Source organism: Barbus barbus, assembly GCF_936440315.1.
Source record: "Barbus barbus genome assembly, chromosome: 21".
NCBI classification, from domain to species: domain Eukaryota; kingdom Metazoa; phylum Chordata; class Actinopteri; order Cypriniformes; family Cyprinidae; genus Barbus; species Barbus barbus.
The window spans coordinates 16,662,258-16,682,167 of NC_136749.1; the positions used below are offsets into that span (position 1 = coordinate 16,662,258).

At 37.3% G+C, this 19,910-nt stretch overlaps 1 protein-coding gene across 4 annotated transcripts in view; it reads right to left on the reverse strand.

The window, feature by feature from the left end:
• Positions 1-19,000, reverse strand: part of LOC306887436 (rho guanine nucleotide exchange factor 1-like) — a 43,737-nt gene extending 24,737 nt beyond the window's left edge. For 2 of the 4 annotated variants that reach the window (XM_079445146.1, XM_079445144.1), the window contains exons 1-3: positions 18,627-19,000; positions 4,762-4,826; positions 1,716-1,802 (exon numbers count right to left, since the gene is read on the reverse strand). In XM_079445146.1, the coding sequence (XP_079301272.1) occupies positions 1,716-1,802; positions 4,762-4,788 (114 nt within the window). In that variant the 5' untranslated portion in view covers positions 4,789-4,826; positions 18,627-19,000. The remainder of the gene's footprint in view (positions 1-1,715; positions 1,803-4,761; positions 4,827-18,626) is intronic. The other 2 variants (XM_079445147.1, XM_079445145.1) reach the window with 2 other exon arrangements.
• Between the last annotated feature and the right edge of the window lie 910 nt (positions 19,001-19,910).

The window sequence follows — 19,910 nt, forward strand, 5'->3', positions numbered from 1 at the left end:
TATGACTGAGATAAATGAGACTGTCATATACATAACCAGTGTTGGGCAGTAACTAATTAGTGTAGTGTAACTAATTACTTAGAAGATTTCAGTAATAATATTACAGTTACCATCCATAAAACAGCTTAGTTACTTGATGCCTACTTTTGATGCCTCAACCCCGCTGATTTAAAGTCCAACAATCAAATAATTCCTAGATTTATTTTCATGATTTTCACGACTCGCACATGCATGTGATGTCCCCAGTGCAGCAGGCAAGCTGGGAATATAGAAAAGCTTACATTCAGCAGATAGAAATATTGCATTATATAGATTTTGTCAGGAAAAAAAGATGATCTGAACACTGTTGTGTAAGTTGTGGCTTTACTTTACTCTGGCATTACATCCCACCCACATCCCTCTGATCAGCATGTACATTATATTACTATAATTAAAATTATTTTTGGAAAATTAAACCATTTCTTACAAACTTATGTGATTTGATAAAATACATCAAATATAATCATATATATGGGTAATGAAAAATTACTTCAAGCTACACACGACTGAGATTAATACAACACTTCTGCTTGAATGTCACTATCAATCACTATTGAGTGTTTGTAGTAACTTCTGACTGCGATCCAATGTGTATGTCAAATGATGAGGCAGAAATATGTTGTTAGTAACATTCTAGAAGAACTTTATGTGGAGGATACACAGTTACAACGTCTGTGGGACGTGAAGAAAAAGTAATGTAACTAGTAGTGTAACTAATTACTGTTGCAAGAAAGTAATAAGAAAAGTAACAATATTACTTTTGAAAGGAGTAACTAGTATTGAGTAATATATTACATTATTTGAGTAACTAACCCAACACTGTATATAACATTATAATGAGAACACTATTATAATAAAATGCTGTGAATTTTTAGAGTTTAGTTGCCGTGTTTCTGCACATTGTTGCATGAAGAATACGTCCACAAAAGGAGTTCATTCAGAGTCGCGCAGACACATTCACTTCTGCGTTCAGGGCAATTAGCAGATAGCCTATAAATCATAATATTAACGTTATGTTGTATAAATAAAGCATATTCTATGTGAGATAAATGATGAGTTAAATCCCATTGATTAAAAACCTGCTATCAAATGCTTCATTCTGGTCATATTCAAATGCAAGACATTAATAACTACTGTCATACAGCCTACATAACGTTATAATGAGAGAACTGCTGTAAAAAATGTGAATTCTTAGGGTTTCACTGATGTTTAATTTTAACTATATTTTAATCAAAACATAAAACAATATTTTTGTATTTGCGAGGCGTCCGTTACACATTTTCCCTGTGTGTTAACATCAGTAATTATGACTATCGAATGTCTGACTACTTGACTCTTGGTAATGTATTTTGCCCCCCGCCCCCAAACATATGTGACCCTGGACCACAAAACCAGTCATAAGTGTCAATTTTTCAAAATTGTGATTTATACGTCATCTGAAAGCTAAATAAATAAGCTTTCCATTGATGTATGGTTTGTTAGGATATAACAATATTTGGCTGAGATACAACTATTTGAAAATCTGGAATCTGAGGGTGCAAAAAACTTTTGAGAATTGAGAAAACTGCCTTTAAAGTTGTCCAAATGAAAAAATAATTTCTGAAAAAATAATCATTAAAGAAATGGAATCCTCACTATTCCCATCCCTGCTAGTTCTGAGCTAATGTATCACTCACAGGTTGCTCGTCATTCTCAAAGTCTTCATCCTCTGCTCCAATTATATTCATGGCTGGATTTGAACTCTGAGCACCTGATGGCCCGCGCTGTCAAGAGACAAAGATGAGATGAAGAAAGCATTAATAGACATGATCTTTAAAACAACATTTGTAGGATTTGCTTTTTATATCAGTAGACTGAGTGACAAAATGGACTGTTTCATTACAGGATAATAAGAATGACCCGATGGCCTAGGGCTAGACTTCAATTTTCGATAGAGAGAAAATGTAAGAACACATTTAATAAAGAGGAAAATGTTTTGTTAAGAAACTAAAAGAAGGTTTTGCAACCAACGACGCAATACCTAACAAAGAAGAACAGTTCTCTCCACAGTACAAAAATCATCATGGATTAAAAATAAAGCTCTTACCAAATGTTACATGCTACATATAACATTATATTGCCATTATGTGATCATGTCTAATTAAAGGCGGAGAATTGAAAACATTGAGTAGCTGCCACAAACATACTGACTTGAGGCTAAACTAAAACATTCATGCTCTGAACCGGAGCTCAGAAAGCCAAGAAGAACATTTATACACGGAGGAGAGTCAATGAATATTCATACTCCAGCACCTAAAAGCAGCGCATTGTTTCACACAAGATAACACAGGTAAAACTGTGATCATATTTCCATTTTTCTACCTGTTGACAAACTTCAATTCAAACAGAGGAATATTCCATAAAGCAGTCCAATGAATCTTGGCCATTGGCTGTAAATGTAACAGTGTTCTACTGTGAGAGCTGCTGAGAACAAATTTCCTCTGTCGTTGTTGTGCAATAATAATAACTCCGTGGAAAGAAGCTGAAAATCCCTGTGCAAGTCGAACTCCAGCAATTCAACAGACTAACAGTGTTTATTTTAGTAGACACAAACAAGCAATAGTGACAAACACTACAAGCACAAATCGAGCTAGGGTTTTCCCTGTACAAACATTTTAATCTCAGATAAAATGTGCATGCGTTTACTAAACATTTATAATTCAGTCAAAAATTGATATTGTCATCATTTACTCACCCTCACGTCGTTCCAAACCTGTATCAAATAGCAAGACATACAGGTTTGGAACAACATGAGGGTGAATAAATGATGACAGAATGTTCATTTTTAGATGAACTATCCCTTTAAGCAGAAATAGATAAACATAGATCAGAAAGTCAACACAGATCAACATTTATTCATGTCAGAGCAACACACAGCAGTGATGTTTTGTTCCGAATGAATTAGTGTTTTTGAACAAAACAGTTGAATAATGATTCAGTGAATGATTCATAAACAAGACATCACTTGTTGCCACCTACTGGCAAAATACAGAAAGCAGGAAGAGACCGTACAGAGAGGGTCCATGATAGTGTCTCATCTCTCTGCTATGTTTACTACTGTATGGCCCAGACTCTGAGAGATTCCCTCAGAAAGGTCAGACCCCCTCGGGCTGATGAGAATATGAGGAGTGTAACTCATGGCAAAAGACAACGAGAAAAGAGTCAGCTGTGCTGCCCCACTTACTACAGCACATTCCTGATTTTATTAAGCATCCAGAAACATTTGCGTCTAGGCAGCTGTAACGTCTGACAGAGTATGCCATTGTGTATTAGTGCATTCGTTATTCTTAATCTGATGTGATTTTGATCTAAAAACACAAATAAAAACCCTTCAATAATATGTATGTCATATACAAATGGATTCAATAAACATACATTTTTGTGTTTATTGTCATTAAAACAAATGCACCTATTAGATTTCATGTAAATATTTCTGAATCCACCATGTCCAGGGCTTGCAAAATCGCTAGCCCGACGTCCCGGGCTATTGTGTTTTCCAGTCGGGCTACCAAAATGTATCACTGCCCTGCCCGACGGGCTACCTTAAATACAGGGCTCCCACGCAATGTTCTCTCTAAGCTGAGCGCGCGCACGACCATGCTCTTCTTCCACCGCGGCCGCGCAGAAGAAATAATGTGCCTCGCGCACACAAAAATGAGTTGGGAAGCCATTTGATTGAATGCCGCCAGTAAAAGGGAAAGAATAGCAATGCTCTGGCAAACCGCTATAGAGCTGATGTCACGACAGCGTTAGAGCCGGTGAATGCGGTTTACAGGTTTCATAGAAGAACGATATGCACCAAATGAGTCGCTGTAGAAACTCAATACTTCAATGGTTGCGGTGCGCTCAACACAAGAGACAACACAAACGCAATGACATGTGAAATAAAACGTCCTCATGCATTAAAGAAGAGTGGCTTGATTAAGTGCTGGAAATAGCGGAGGATGGGTAACAAAACTCTGAGACATACAATCACACACAAGAGTATTGTACAAACTATACTTCATAATGATGTTAAGACAGCAATAGAAGAATTCATATGTTCACGATTTTTAAAATATATATATATATTTAACTTACAGATCTCAGCTTAAGTTTTGCTTCAGTTTGTATTCTATTCTATCAGTTTAAATAGTTTGTTTTGATAATATATTATGTTAAGGCTATATTATAAACCTGATAAATAATTGACCTTGTTTTTGAGTCTTTGACTTTATTTTATTTAAAAAAATATATTGATTTAATTAATATTTTTTCTCACTTTTTTCTGTGAAAATGTTCAGATTCCAAAGCTCATTGTGCTAAATTTGTTCTAAAACCAAAATAAATGATTAATCAATTACAAGGAAACATTTTTTTTTAAGTTTAATAAGCAAAAATACATAATTACAGTTAACTTTATAATATTAAATATTAAATTATACTACTACTAATAAAACCATCGAGTATAACAATCGAGGATAACCAATTAATGAAGGAAAAATATATATATATTTTTTTAATTCTTCACAAATTCCCAAGAACCCTTGAGGCCCCCTGAAAACCCTTGCTCTAGCTGGTTTTGTAATAATGGTGGAAACTGTGATTACGCCATCTCTGTTGCCAAATCACATGCAGGCCCCTTATAAGAACATCAAGAATGAATGGAAACAAACAAATACGAGCAGCTTCAGAAGCCTTTACCCCGTTATGGGCGTCTTCGTAATCCATGCTGTCGTAGGTCGCACCGACACCAGTTAACCAAGCTCCTGCAAAGACACGACATCATGAAAGGCAGGAATGGCGTCCTTTGTCAACAAGACAAGCAAATACAAGCGCACTGCCGTGAGCAAAGCCAATTGGGCCATCCGATACAAGTATACAGAGCGGAGAACAACAGCATCAAGATCAGCCAATAAATCAGTAACAGATACCCAATGTGGAAGAACTAGAACCAGATACGGTCTGTCAATGAAGATGCTTTTGAATGAATAACAGTGAATTCAGTTCTCAGCAGTTCTCAAACGATCTATAGCTCAGTTTATCTGTTGTGTTTCTTTCCTTCTTATTCTCCACCTTCAGAATAATATATATGAGACCTTTACTGCAGGAGAGATTTGAAAAGGTTTGTTTGCTGCTCAGTATCCTGCTAATGCATTTGTCTAATCATTCTCCAATATAAAACAAAGGGTTCTTATGATCTAATCTCAACGACGGCATTATCTGAATACACTGAGTTTCACAGTGAAAGTACACCAACTTTTGGACAAAACAAATCAGATAGCTGGGTCTTTGCATACCAGACTGCTGTATGCAGCAGTTGAGAACTTGAGACAATGGCCTTGTCCTCTGCACTGGAGCAGTGTGATAGCACAGGCCTAAAATAACCGCTAATGGAGCAGTGTTTGTGTTTTATCAGCTTCTTTAATCAGCCAAGTCTCTGAGATCTTCAAAGCTTTCCAAAGAGCAGCGTCTACAGTGCAGGCAAGCATTAAGAGACAAGAAAGAGAGAGAGAAAGGAAGTGGGTGTAATTTCCTCAGGAAACGATCACAGCCATTTTTTGTCAACCTGTCTGCAAAAGTCATGTTCAGAGCAACAGAGAGCATAAAACAAAGGAAAAAGACAAGGAGGGACAAACACATACACAAGTGTAAGACACACAAAAGCGTAAAGTGAAAAGATTTATGGCACTTTCCACAAGTCGGGTACTCTCTGGTGTCCCATGATTGTTTCCGTGCACAAATGACGTTTTAATTCGTAGAGAGAACTAATAAGTGCTCTTTGTTCATCCAACATATGTTCCATGTAATATTATCAAATTTCAAATTAATCAAGCATGAACAGTAGCTAGTGTGCAATACATAAATGTCTGTAAACCACTTAAAATGGTTATTTTTGTCTCACAGAGGTCATGACCTTCAACTCGAACAATTAAATTAATACAAAAGGACATAAAAATAATACAAAAGCTAAGCCGTTTTGATCTTTTTAACTGACATTCAAATCATTTCAACTGACAAAACGTATAAAAGAAGCTCATTTAATTTAAGTAAATGATTTTTTATTGATAGAAAATGATTGTTGCTATAGGAAGGAAGGAACGACTAAATAATGGTTTTAAACAATTTAGACAAGTATCAAATTTATAAAACGTTTAAAAAAAAAAAAACATGTTGGCTCAAACAGCCTCGTGGGCAGCACATATATAGTGGCGTTGCGCTTCGGGCATCCCGAGTTTCGAGTCCTGGCTTGCGCACCTTTCCCGATCCCATCCCCCTTCTCTCTCTATCTTAATAAAGGCCCTAAAAAAAAGCCAGACCAAAAATAAATCTTAATAAAAATAAAATAAAATGTTTAAATTAATAAATAAATAAAACAACTATAAGTATATATTGGAAGTATAATAATAAGTTGTTTGACCTTCTGAAGTTGACAATTAAAATTTTGTAAAAGTGAAGCAACTCATCTGATTTTGTTTTTGTTTTTAAGAAAATGGGGGAAACTGCTAGTGATGATGCTTTCACTCCATTTTCATGACATTGCTCTCATCTTTGTCACAAAGAGGAAACACCGCAACATCAGCTGCATAACAATAATACTATATAGAGGAAGAGCTAGCAAGAAATGCAAGAACAGATGACATGCATACATGTGATATCTGAGAGGAAATCACATCTTATTTCAGTGAAAACGAGTAAAGTGAGAACAGTGATGCAGGATAAGAGAGACACTTATAGATAAAAAAAAAGAAGTGGGTAGAAAACAGTGGAGAAAAAAAGAAAGTCATACCACTCTTCTATAACTGTAAAATTCATGAACTTTCAGCATCATTCAGATTACATGCTAAACTGCAATTTTGATAAATGAAAGAGAGTGTGGAGGCACTGGGGTGTTACAGGTGGGCTTAATGAGGTCTATCGCCATCTCCTCAAAAGTATGTAAAGACTGCACTTTCTCTTTCTCTCTCTGGACTGTGCGGTATTTCAATACTGCAGGAGATTACAGATCTCTGAGCTTCACTCAGTTGCTCAAAGAAGAGCAGAGGAAGGGTGGCATACAGGCATGTAGCCTCACTGACCATGAGAGCAGGAAGAGCAAAGCGAGAAAGAGAGAAACAGTTTGAGGATGTATAATCTACAAAGAACTGTAAGTGTGTGTGACTGAGAGGTGTTAACCTCTAACAAATATCACACTATTTCCTTTTAGGCAACTTCAGTAACTTAGTTATTACTTCAGTCTTCAGTGTCACATGATCCTTAAGAAATCATTTTAATATGCTTATTTGGTGCTCAAGAAACATTTTCTTATTATTAGCAATGTTAAGATCAGATGTGCTGCTTAATATTTTTGTTGAAACATTGATAAATGTTTAGAATTCTTTGATAAATAGAAAGTTCAAAAGTAGTTATTTGCATTTTTCAGAATATTATGTAATATAATTTAATTCATCCTTGTTGACTAAAAGTATTATTTTATATCATTAGGATGACTTTCCATATATGTGTAATACTTTCTATACTGAGCTAATCATATTTTCTATCCCCTAACCCTAACCCTATTAAACGTGACAGAGAAAACTTTCTGCATTTTTACAATTTCAAAAAATAGTTATAGTATGATTAATAAGCTGTTTTTCTTGAGTGGCCCAATAAAATAGCCCATCAATAGCTGCGTTTCCACTGTCGGGCCAAAAGCGGGCGTGCTAGTGCGTGCCAGGGCCAGTCACATTTCCACTGTCACTTCAGGGCTTGATTGTGCCTTGATTGTGCCGACGAAAACCTTGGGCCAAAGCAGGCCATCTGGGGCTAGAGGAGTGGTTATGAACAAAGGTGAAGTTTCTCCACGTCTGGAGAGTGTTAGCGCCGCAGATCATTTCATAAAGTTAACAGCTATAACATCAGAATTAAAGTCTTTTAAAATGATTTTAGCTCAAAACTCACTTTCAGACAGCAGCAAGTGTTTGAAATAACTTCTGTTTGAGATCCGATGTGTATTATGATCACCATACAAGGCAGAAATATTTAGAAGTGATGCAAAAGACTATGCACGCTAGCCATTAACGTTACCATAGTAAACTTGGTAAATTCGACCGCTTGAAGAAATCAGACATCAGCTTCTCATTCTCTATCACAATCGTCTATTTATTTAGTAACCGAGACTTCAGCTCTGCATATGTCGTAAAAATATAATAATGTTTTTTGTTCGGGAGCTCCCTTTGCTACTCAGGTCGTATTTTTAATGGAAAAAAAAAAAAAAAAAAAAAAATTAATAATAATATATATACAGGTCCTTTTAAAAAAATTAGCATATTGTGATAAAGTTCATTATTTTCTGTAATGTACTGATAAACATTAGACTTTCATATATTTTAGATTCATTACAACACAACTGAAGTAGTTCAAGCCTTTTGTTGTTTTAATATTGATGATTTTGGCATACAGCTCATGAAAACCCAAAATTCCTATCTCAAAAAATTAGCATATTTCATCCGACCAATAAAAGAAAAGTGTTTTTAATACAAAAAAAGTCAACCTTCAAATAATTATGTTCAGTTATGCACTCAATACTTGGTCGGGAATCCTTTTGCAGAAATGACTGCTTCAATGCGGCGTGGCATGGAGGCAATCAGCCTGTGGCACTGCTGAGGTGTTATGGAGGCCCAGGATGCTTCGATAGCGGCCTTAAGCTCATCCAGAGTGTTGGGTCTTGCATCTCTCAACTTTCTCTTCACAATATCCCACAGATTCTCTATGGGGTTCAGCTCAGGAGAGTTGGCAGGCCAATTGAGCACAGTAATACCATGGTCAGTAAACCATTTACCAGTGGTTTTGGCACTGTGAGCAGGTGCCAGGTCGTGCTGAAAAATGAAATCTTCATCTCCATAAAGCTTTTCAGCAGATGGAAGCATGAAGTGCTCTAAAATCTCCTGATAGCTAGCTGCATTGACCCTGCCCTTGATAAAACACAGTGGACCAACACCAGCATCACTGACTGTGGGTACTTGACACTGGACTTCAGGCATTTTGGCATTTCCCTCTCCCCAGTCTTCCTCCAGACTCTGGCACCTTGATTTCCGAATGACATGCAAAATTTGCTTTCATCCGAAAAAAGTACTTTGGACCACTGAGCAACAGTCCAGTGCTGCTTCTCTGTAGCCCAGGTCAGGCGCTTCTGCCGCTGTTTCTGGTTCAAAAGTGGCTTGACCTGGGGAATGCGGCACCTGTAGCCCATTTCCTGCACACGCCTGTACACGGTGGCTCTGGATGTTTCTACTCCAGACTCAGTCCACTGCTTCCGCAGGTCCCCCAAGGTCTGGAATCGGTCCTTCTCCACAATCTTCCTCAGGGTCCGGTCACCTCTTCTCGTTGTGCTGCGTTTTCTGCCACACTTTTTCCTTCCCACAGACTTCCCACTGAGGTGCCTTGATACAGCACTCTGGGAACAGCCTATTCGTACAGAAATTTCTTTCTGTGTCTTACCCTCTTGCTTGAGGGTGTCAATGATGGCCTTCTGGACAGCAGTCAGGTCGGCAGTCTTACCCATGATTGCGGTTTTGAGTAATGAACCAGGCTGGGAGTTTTTAAAAGCCTCAGGAATCTTTTGCAGGTGTTTAGAGTTAATTAGTTGATTCAGATGATTAGGTTAATAGCTCGTTTAGAGAACCTTTTCATGATATGCTAATTTTTTGAGATAGGAATTTTGGGTTTTCATGAGCTGTATGCCAAAATCATCAATATTAAAACAATAAAAGGCTTGAACTACTTCAGTTGTGTTGCAATGAATCTAAAATATATGAAAGTCTAATGTTTATCAGTACATTACAGAAAATAATGAACTTTATCACAATATGCTAATTTTTTGAAAAGGACCTATATATATATATATATATATTATATAAAAATGATCATTCTTTCTAAATGTGATGTATACTGTGACAAATAAACAGAAACAGACTCACTGAATAAGTAGGGTATGTGTCCTCTTTCATTTGTGAAATAACGGTTCATACCGCTTTATTTCTGTGGGACTAATTTTCAATCCTGATAAATTGATTCATTATGATCAATGTATCACTTATTATTGTAAAACATTGATGCTTTTGGATTTAAATATTTTAAGCCTGAAAACAAACGGCTGCTTTTATCATGTTCGTTTAGCTAGTTTTATCGTGTTCATCGTGCTAGTCCTAGTGACTTATTTCTTATTAGTTTTCTGATAACTCCTCTTTGTTGGTGAAATGATGGGGTTGCATGACGTTGTTCCTGAGAGGCGTGTTAAGGGCGGGTTTTAGTGAAGCACAGCAGAGCTTCTGAACCGACAGTGGAAACGCATCGTGATTTTGGGCACGGTGCTACAGGTCTGAGGCTATTAGCCCTGCCCAGCCCGTTTAAAGCACTGGCTCGCATTGGCCCATCAGTGGCTAATGTCAGCCTTTTTATGATTTACTACCTTTGTGGGAACATTTGGACCTCACAATGTAGGTTAAACAAGTACACACACACACACACACACACACACACTTTTCCTACTTCTTCCTTCAAGCCCTAGGTATAGTAATTGTAATACTTGAAACACTACTGATTCTGAAAAAAAAAAAAAGAGGCAGAAAAAATCTTGTCGCTTTTATCTACTCTTGCTTTCTTCAGCTCCAACTTCCCATCATTGCTAATAGACATAAACGTTGCCTGGAATATCCCAGAGGCGTGCATTCTGATCATACTTAAAGGTAATCGAGACCCATTTCACTTTTAGTTTCTTAAAACGCCAATTCATGGATATTTCGCAAAGTAGCCTGTTACATAACAGGACATATTTAAACCATATCTATTACCAGTACATTTTTAAAACGCCTGTAATATCTGTGGCATCCATAGCATTAAAAGCACCTATATAAGAATGATGAACACCGTTCCCTGGTAAATATGTTTCCCTTGTGATGGAAGAAAAAAAAAAAAAAAGACATTTTCATCCTGTTGGATTAGGTTGGCAAGTTTGTGAATTTTCCAACTGAATCCCTCCTTTAGTCCATCCACTTTTCCCTCTTCTCATTTTCATTCGTCATTTTGTACAAACTCATGTAAGAACATCACATATATTCTAAAATACTAACACTATGTTGTTCTATTAACTTACAGCTGAGGTCAAAAGTGTACATCCCCCTTTCAGATTCTGCAAAATGTTAATTATTTTACCAAAACAAGAACAGCAGACAGTTTAACTGTTCAGGACAAACAAAGGACTCATGAACAACTATCACTAAATATATTATATATATTATTATCGTGGACCCTCTTTTATATAACTGACCGTTTTGTAAACATCAGCCAAAGTTATAATCAATATAATATGGTACTGTTAAGAGGTCAGAATCAGAATTTGGGGTCTAAACGGGGCACCACCATCCACTGGGTGCAAATGCTGGGCGAGCGGATCCACTGCAGTCCAACTGCAGCAGCATTGATTGGTAGAAGCCATGGCAGCCTGCAATCTCCCTCTAACTGTTTCCAAATGTGAGCCGTGAGTCCAGGGAGTAATCAGCCTGCTTCAAACACAGAGCCCTTTGACTGCACACAAACCTGGCCTGTCCGGCTGCCCAACCGACCTCCTGCTCCACCCCTGGCACGCCGACTGGGATTGACTTTATGTGTGTGTGTGTGTGTGTGTGTGTGTGTGTAAGACTGAGTTAACGTCTGAGTATGCATCTGTGTTTCAGCATGTACACGTGTCCACCAATGTTCTCACGTTGAACATCTCTGAATGGAGCACAGTTATTCAGGAACTTTATATCATGTAGCGTTTTGTATCCAATGGCTGAGCGCTAAAGCGGCAGGGAATGCCAGGAAGCTCCCGCGCTGTGATCGGCAGCCAGGAATCAACCCACCCTCTTTACGGAGGCAACCACAAAGTCTTTACACCCAAAATACATTCCAAAAAAACAAGCTTTTAGCTGTTGGATCATCCAACTTTAACCTCCATCTTGAGTCGGGTCTGAGAAATGACTATATCTCTACTATACTATATATATCTCTTGAAAATGCTCCAGTACCAACAGGAAAATGCTAGACAACTAAAAAAATTCAGTCAAAACAAGTTGTCTCAATGGAGACAGGTGATCACTCTGTAGCTCAACTCCAGATCTGAACACTGGCATCACCACATCAAATCATTTTCCTGCCCTTCACCAGCCTCGTGCGCTTTCCCCTCCGCAGTCCTGTCACCGCATCCATCATTCTGTCAGTTCATCACTCCACCCTGGGCGAGCTGACTCAACCTGACTGCAACTCGTTTCTCTTCAGCGATTCCCGCCTGCATCACGTCTCACCACCAGACATCTGAAGAAGCATCCTGGAACACCACATCATTTTCTGGCATATGCCCTTGCATCAAACATACAACACAGTGATGGCAATAAATAATTCCACTGATTTTAACAATTCATTTGTCTTTTGAAACACCTAGTTCCTATTAAGGCTATTATCATTAACTACTACTATTACAAAGACTATAAGTGGAAAAATAATTTAATTTCTAAAAATAAAAATGGGAGCGTGCAAAAAAAAAAAGCTAAAAAAATAAAATATAAATATGCACTACAATACGAATGAAAACAAAAGGGAAATACAGAGAAAATGGGGATGTCGGAACCAACTAACCCCAGCTGGCTTATGACATTTAGGGACAACTACATCTGACATCGATGACACCATTACAACAAAGCTCAAATGTGGACTCTGAATGTAACCCACTTTGCATAAAAGTATCAAGACAAATGCATAAATGTAAATCAACATGCACCAACGTCATCCCACCAAAAATATGGTGCACATGATCTTTGAGAAACAAAGAAAAGACCATGTGAATTAAGTTCAAATCTTGTTTGGTTCATCCAAACAGCCTCAGATATCTCAAGGATTCTATGCCATGAACTTTGCAAAATCTGGCAAAACCAGTAAATAACCGCTCTCCATCCAGTGCAAGCAATCTGATAAGATCGGAGTCAGTGGATCTAGTCCATACTGCGGAATCATAATAAAATGTACTAAAATCACAAAAAAAGAGACAGACTTTTAATGTACTATGAAAATTAAAAAAAAAAACTAAAATACAAAAAAGCTAATAAAAATTTTATATTACATAAAAATAATAAATTAATTCAAATACGTTAAATTGTTAAAAACAAGACATAATAGAAATACATCGGATAAATGCAATTCAAGCTATCCCAGGTTCACAAGTGGTAAAGCATCTGCATCAAGGAAAATACATTTAAAGAATTTCCCTCAGTTTCTGAAAATATATAAAAAATGTGGGCTATGACTTTGTTCATTTTGTGTGGTTAATTACAAAGAAAAAATAATGACAATTAATCACATCCTCTGACCCATACGTACATTTTGCAATACAAGCCTCAAGTACCACAATCACGCTTTTGTGAGAGATTAAATCCTGTACTGTTCCTTCTCAACCACTGTAGAGAAGGAACTGATCACAGTCTGACCCTCCAGCTGAAAATGAATGACCCCAAATCGCTTTGAATTCAGTGTCAGTGTGAATGCCCCTTAAGCGAACTACAGGCAACTCTCAGTGCCAGACCACACCGAACAGATTGACAGAATGGCGAAAAAAAAAATATATATATATTTTTGTGTGTTTTTTTGTCATTGTGTGTATGACATTTAAAGCCGACAACTTTAAACTTCACACAGCATCTTAAAAACGCAGCGCTCAAGGCAAGAAACCACACAACAGCCAACAATGTCCACAAAAGTCCTGTTTTCTATCTTTTCTGCTGACATTCACAAGCAACTCAGAGGCTCTGTTATAAAATCCTTTAGTTTTTCTTTAGTCAATCTCTCTTTCATTCGGTCTTCTTTAGCTTTCAATTCCATGTTTCAGTATGCCGTACTCATCCTTCTCTATTTCCTGTCCATATGAAGACACATCTCTCTATCATACCTTCTCTTTAAGACTCTGCATCTCTGTCACTCTTTTAGTTCTCCATAAAATACTTAGATCACTTTAAGCTTTGTATTTTCTACAAGTGAGTAACTTTTCCACACACCTGGTTGCATCTGGGTGAGGTTAAAATATCTGCGAACATCCACTGAGAGCTTCCACAAACATACCTCCCACCCAGACATACGCCACTACTATTACTCATGACAAGACATAGGCTTCTTTGTTAATGTGTCAAGGAACACCAACAGTTTCTGTTACATCAGCGAAACACACCAAAAACATTACATTACACACATGCACACATCCTCAACACACTGAGAGCTTTGTCACTGTGAACACAAATATGAGACACTCTGCTGCTGCACGATTTGACCTTCTGATGTGAACTGAATGCTTATATATGGTCTCATTTCAGTAGCTATTTGCAAACTTGACTCACCGGAAAACCAAATTAGCTCATTTCTAGCTTCATACAATATAAGCACACAACAAAGCAATTCTTTATTCTTCTGCACCAAGAAACTACTGGAGTGTGTTCCCCATTTTCTTACCTGCTGCACATACATTCATGTATACAAACATACTAGACTTTTTTCTCATTTTTTACAAGAGATCTTCTCATATTGAAAATTAAACAACATTATCGGTGCGTTGCAAATGGGATATATCGCCCTCCGAAGGGCACTTCGGAGTGAAAACAATAATGGGCGCCATATGGAAGGGTCGTTCCAAACCAAAGTGCTCAAAACTGGGCCCTTTGGAATGAAGGATTTCGAAGGGTACAACTGATGGACACTTTGGGCCCCCATGATCCTTTGCGCTGATTCTTTCCATGATGACGGAGCCTCCGTGTGGAGATGGAATGATGACGCAGAAGGGCACTTAAAAAAAAAAAACAGTTGTTTGGTCCCCTACACCCTTCCAACTCTTCAAAGCTCTCACTCCGGAGGGTAAACATTTCAAAGGGATTAGGGCATAGGGAAGAGCCCTTCCGAAAGGAACGCAGCGTATGCGTTCAATCTGACTCCACCCATTAAAGCGACAGTTCACCTAAAAATTGTCTCATCATTTACTCACACATGTTTTTTCTTTCTTCTGTGGAACAAAAGAGAAGATTTTAGGATATGAACAAAATCTTATATCGGGAGTTATTTTTGCTGGACATAAGCTTGCCACAAGCGGCTGTTATTAATAAAGTTATTCATTTAAGATCAGTGAGTGATTTTCTGCTTTTCCATTCTTTTTGATTAACATTAAGGACACAGACAGCAGCAGGCATATTAGGCTGCTATCACTTTAAGACCTAACACACAGATTTAATATATGGACCCCATTTACTTTTATTGTATAAACAGTAGAAACATTCTTCAAAATACCTCTTTTGTGTTCTTCATAAGAACGAAAGTCATACAGAACTGGAAACAACATGAGGGTTGAGTAAATGATGGCATTTTCATTTGTGGGTGAAGTATCCCTTAAATAAGATGAAACTTGCCCTAGGTCCATTAATGTGCATGTTCACTATTTCCATATTACTGTGTGCGACTTTTTATTACAAAATATAATTTCCAACATTGCACTATAATTGCTTTGGCCTAATGACATTACTCTCCATTCCAGGAGTGAACACAAAGCACTCACTGTCTATGGCAAAACAATCCAGTGTATGAGAGGAAGTGAGGCACACGGTGAGAAATAAGCAGGTGGAGGAGTGATACAAAAAGAAATGGTGTGCATTCCTTCAAAAGAAAGAGTCAGCAGCTTTAGTCTGGACAAGATTGTACTTGCCTCTTTGAATGAATGTCACATAGAGAGAGAAAAAGAGAGAGACAAGCAGTGTCAGAACAGGAAAAGGAAGTGGTAAGGCACCCCCATTGCTTCAGTTATTATCCAACCCAATAACAAATCTGGAAGCAAAGACCCTTAATACTTCACACCTACATGATATGCAGGTACTACAGTAGTATCACAATGCCCAAGCCTCAAAATACCGGCAGTGCCACAGTACATTACAAAAGTAACGTGATGCATGTACTGCATGAAAATATACTACCCATGCATCACGTGCAGTACTCAATGGCATGCATTACTTGAGGCCAGTTTTTCAAGTGCCATTCACACAAGATGAAATATGGAGCACAACAAGGTGGAAATAATTAGACATCTGTACATATGCCAACCATTCAAGAGAAACACAACAATGTGAAAGCGAACCAAACGAGCACCACCAGTGATGAGTTCTGTGAATTTTTCAGAAGTTTGGGTTAATAATTATTACAGCAGAACAGCCTCTGCAATAAGACAATAAAAGAGGTATCAAGATACTATTTGATATTGTGCCAAGTGTGTTTTACATACATTACCGTTCAAAAGTTTGGATCATTTGACACTAAAGACTGGAGTAATGGTGGCTGAAAATTCAGCTTTGTCATCACAGGAATACATTTTAAAAATATATATGAAAATATAAAGCAGAAAATTACAACTAGGACACATTTAAAAAGCTTACCAACCCCAAATTTTGGAACAGCAGTGTATTCTAAAAATTATGATTGCGCAAATGGAAAGAGAATGATCGAACAGATTACATTTTTCTCCTACAAACAAGCTTGAATCATACAGATCATGTACATGGCCAATCCAATGGCTTCTTGACAGGCTAATCATTCCAGCTTTTCCACTTAACTACAGTAATCAGGAATCTCTTTGTAATGGGTTGTACCATCTAAAGCCATAAATGCCTGAAGCTCTTCATTGTTGACCTAAACCTGTTTGCATCTCAGTGACTTTGTATCGTCTTCCTGTTTTTCCATTATAATCTGCATTATGTAAAACCACAAAAAGCTACAAGTATAACAATGCTCGTGGCCTTTCCATGTGTCAATCCCACATAACAGAATAATCTGAACTGCAATGACCTCTTAAAGGATTATACATTTTGATAGTGGTGCGTTTTAATGCAAATAAGATGAATAATATGAACAATTTTTCAAGATGCAAGGAAACAAGAAATGAGAATGTTTACATACAACACTAAGATGAAAACAGAGTACCGTCAGCTGATAAAGGAAAACAGCCAGGTTAACTGATGACTGCAATTTATCTTCAAATGCATCCAATAAATATGAACAAGGCTCACTCCATGAAGGTTAAACTAATCTAATCCCAGTTCACTCTAGCTGTCAAGACAGTCGTAGCTAAGAACTACATCAAGACTAACGATGCTTCTTAAGTGCTCCTTGCCCAAAAATGTAATGGACTACAGTGGTCTTCTACACAACGAATTACCTGGAAGCCAAACATAAAATGTAAACAATGACCTACATCAATTTACCTTGACATTCGCTTATATAAAACAAACTAAGCCTGAAGTTAAAGCTACTTTATGTATGGACAAACACAAGGGGCATTTGTACTCAGTTTTTATTAAAGCATATCAATAAAATTCATAATAAACCCTATTTTTTCTGCCTGCCAGGGGTTATTATAAATGTATCAAGCATTACACAGCAGGAAGTTTCAGGCTCAAATTTCAAGATTCAAGAGTGTAGTTATTTAAAATAATAGCACATGGACACAGACCTGAGTATGTAAGAATGCAAAGAGTAAGTTTTCTGAAAGGTAAAGTGCTTGTGTTTTCTATTACGAAGAGAAGTGGAGCAGTGTGATTTTGCCTGCATCAATTACCAGGTTTTTAAAGGTCATTGTCTGTGCTTTCTCTTCACCTGGGTTTCTCTCAGTGCGCGCAAAATGCAAAACACGGGATGGAATTAAGGCCAAGGATCACATTAAGGCTTGGATCAAGAAGGGAAAATCCTCTCCGCTTATAAATCGTAATTCAGGCCAGGCTTTCGTTTTGCTTGCAAACATGTAAAAACTGTTGCCCTGGTTTCTTAAAACTATTAAATTTTTTTAGTACAAGAAATATAACTGGCTAATTTCCCCTGAAAAAAACTTACTATATTACTAACCTATCTGTGTACTAACTGTATTAAAGCAATATCATAATCACAATGGGGTGGAATTTCAGTACAACAGAACTTTCTCTATATTAATAGAATTTATATATATAAAAAAAACTTGTTACCTGACACGCCTTACACTTCTATTAATAATTACAATTGATATAATTAGCTTATTATAAATCTATGAAATTATTTAGTGTAGAGCTAACATCCTGTCATTGCTTATCACACCTGAAATATGAATAACAACGCAAACGGCGGTTATGATCACATTGATCTCGCATGTACTCCAGTCCTTATATCGTGTCGATTCATTTCAAGCAAAACCGTTTAACTGTCACAAGGCGCTTTCATTACAAAACACATCGCGAAGAAGCTCGATTCGAAAATTATCTTAGCTCTCTGTTGAAAAATAAAGGCGCTGATCGACGGAAATAACAGGAATGCGGCAAAGGTTACATTGTAGCCAAACACAACATTCCTCTCGCTGAGCAAAGATAAAGTGGCAGGATCGGATCGCTCGCCGATCGTGCTAATCAAGCATACGAATGCTCCCTCTGAAGACAAATCACATCATTGCGCAACAAAAAAAAATCATGAAATCCTAACAGAAAATTTAAAACACGTTTAGGCTTAAAACTTACCTCTGAAAGGTGAGACGAAGTGACAAGCGCCTCTGAAGGCTTCCTGTTCTAAAGTTGTCGGATGTAGTTGGAAAAAAACATTGTACGCGGAAGTGGAGACCAATTCAAGCGCGCGACGTTTGACAGCACATATAAAAGCAGGACTAAATCATTCCTCTGTATGTGCGGATGATCTTTAAATATGTTCAGTGAACCCCGAGTGCACTCGACTGAAAACTGTTTTTTTTTTTTTTTTTGCTTGTTTGTTTTTTCAATTTGAGACGTAACTTTTTGCCGTCCACAGCCCCTTCCTGTGACTTGCGACCACCAGAGGCCGAAAGAAGTCCAAAAACCGTTACATGTATCCCCGTATGGTTCCGTTGTAGTGTTACACTAAATTTGTTCCCCTCCATTTGTATGGCTCTCAGGGCTCTTGACCGCGTGTTCAGGGACACTATGGCCCCCCGTGGCATTGCTTTACACATCTTCACTATTTATGAATGTGTCCGTGCCAGGTCTGTGTTTGGATGTAGATATGTAGCCTATCTTACGTGAATCTCCACCATCATAGCTTGCATTTTTAAATACATTTCACTCATATTGATGCGCAGGAAATATGATAGGCCTTTTTGTACTTCCATGTTTCTAGTTAATCTCTGAAATTCAGTGAATTTGGTACTTAACAGGATGCAGGCCACCTCATGAAGCTTTTCACACAGACAGAAAAAAACTGAACACGAACAAGTATGTTTTTTAATGTAATGCATTTGATCTCAAACCATATAATGAATTCCTGAGAAAAATCCATACTCTCACAATTGAATCTCAAGAATATTGTTTATTGCTCTTGAAGATATTACTCTTTGCTCATTTTTTGTTCTAGTCATCCTTTCTGTTTTAAATTTCACAATAAAACAAAGAAAAGCTTTACTGTAAGGTAAATGGTATTTTTTCTTTTCAGTGTGTTCACACAAATACACAAAGTCCTATGTACATCTGAAATCTCCTCTATACAGGCAAGTCAAGGGCACAAACTGTCATGTAACAAGTTCTCTTTTAAGTTCTTATCTAGAATCAGATAGCACCTTACCAAAGAATCAGAAGAATATCTGGAAATATTGTTGGCATAGGTTCATAAAATCTTACTTGCATTTTGCTTTTGTATAAAAGGTTATCTTTACCCACCAATTTGTCTGAATTGTATTTGAAGGTAATCTGTTAATCAGATTGTGTCATTCTGCTCCTATTTATTGTTTTTACATTCAAATTGGATGTTCATATATCAAACTTAATAACATTAGAATG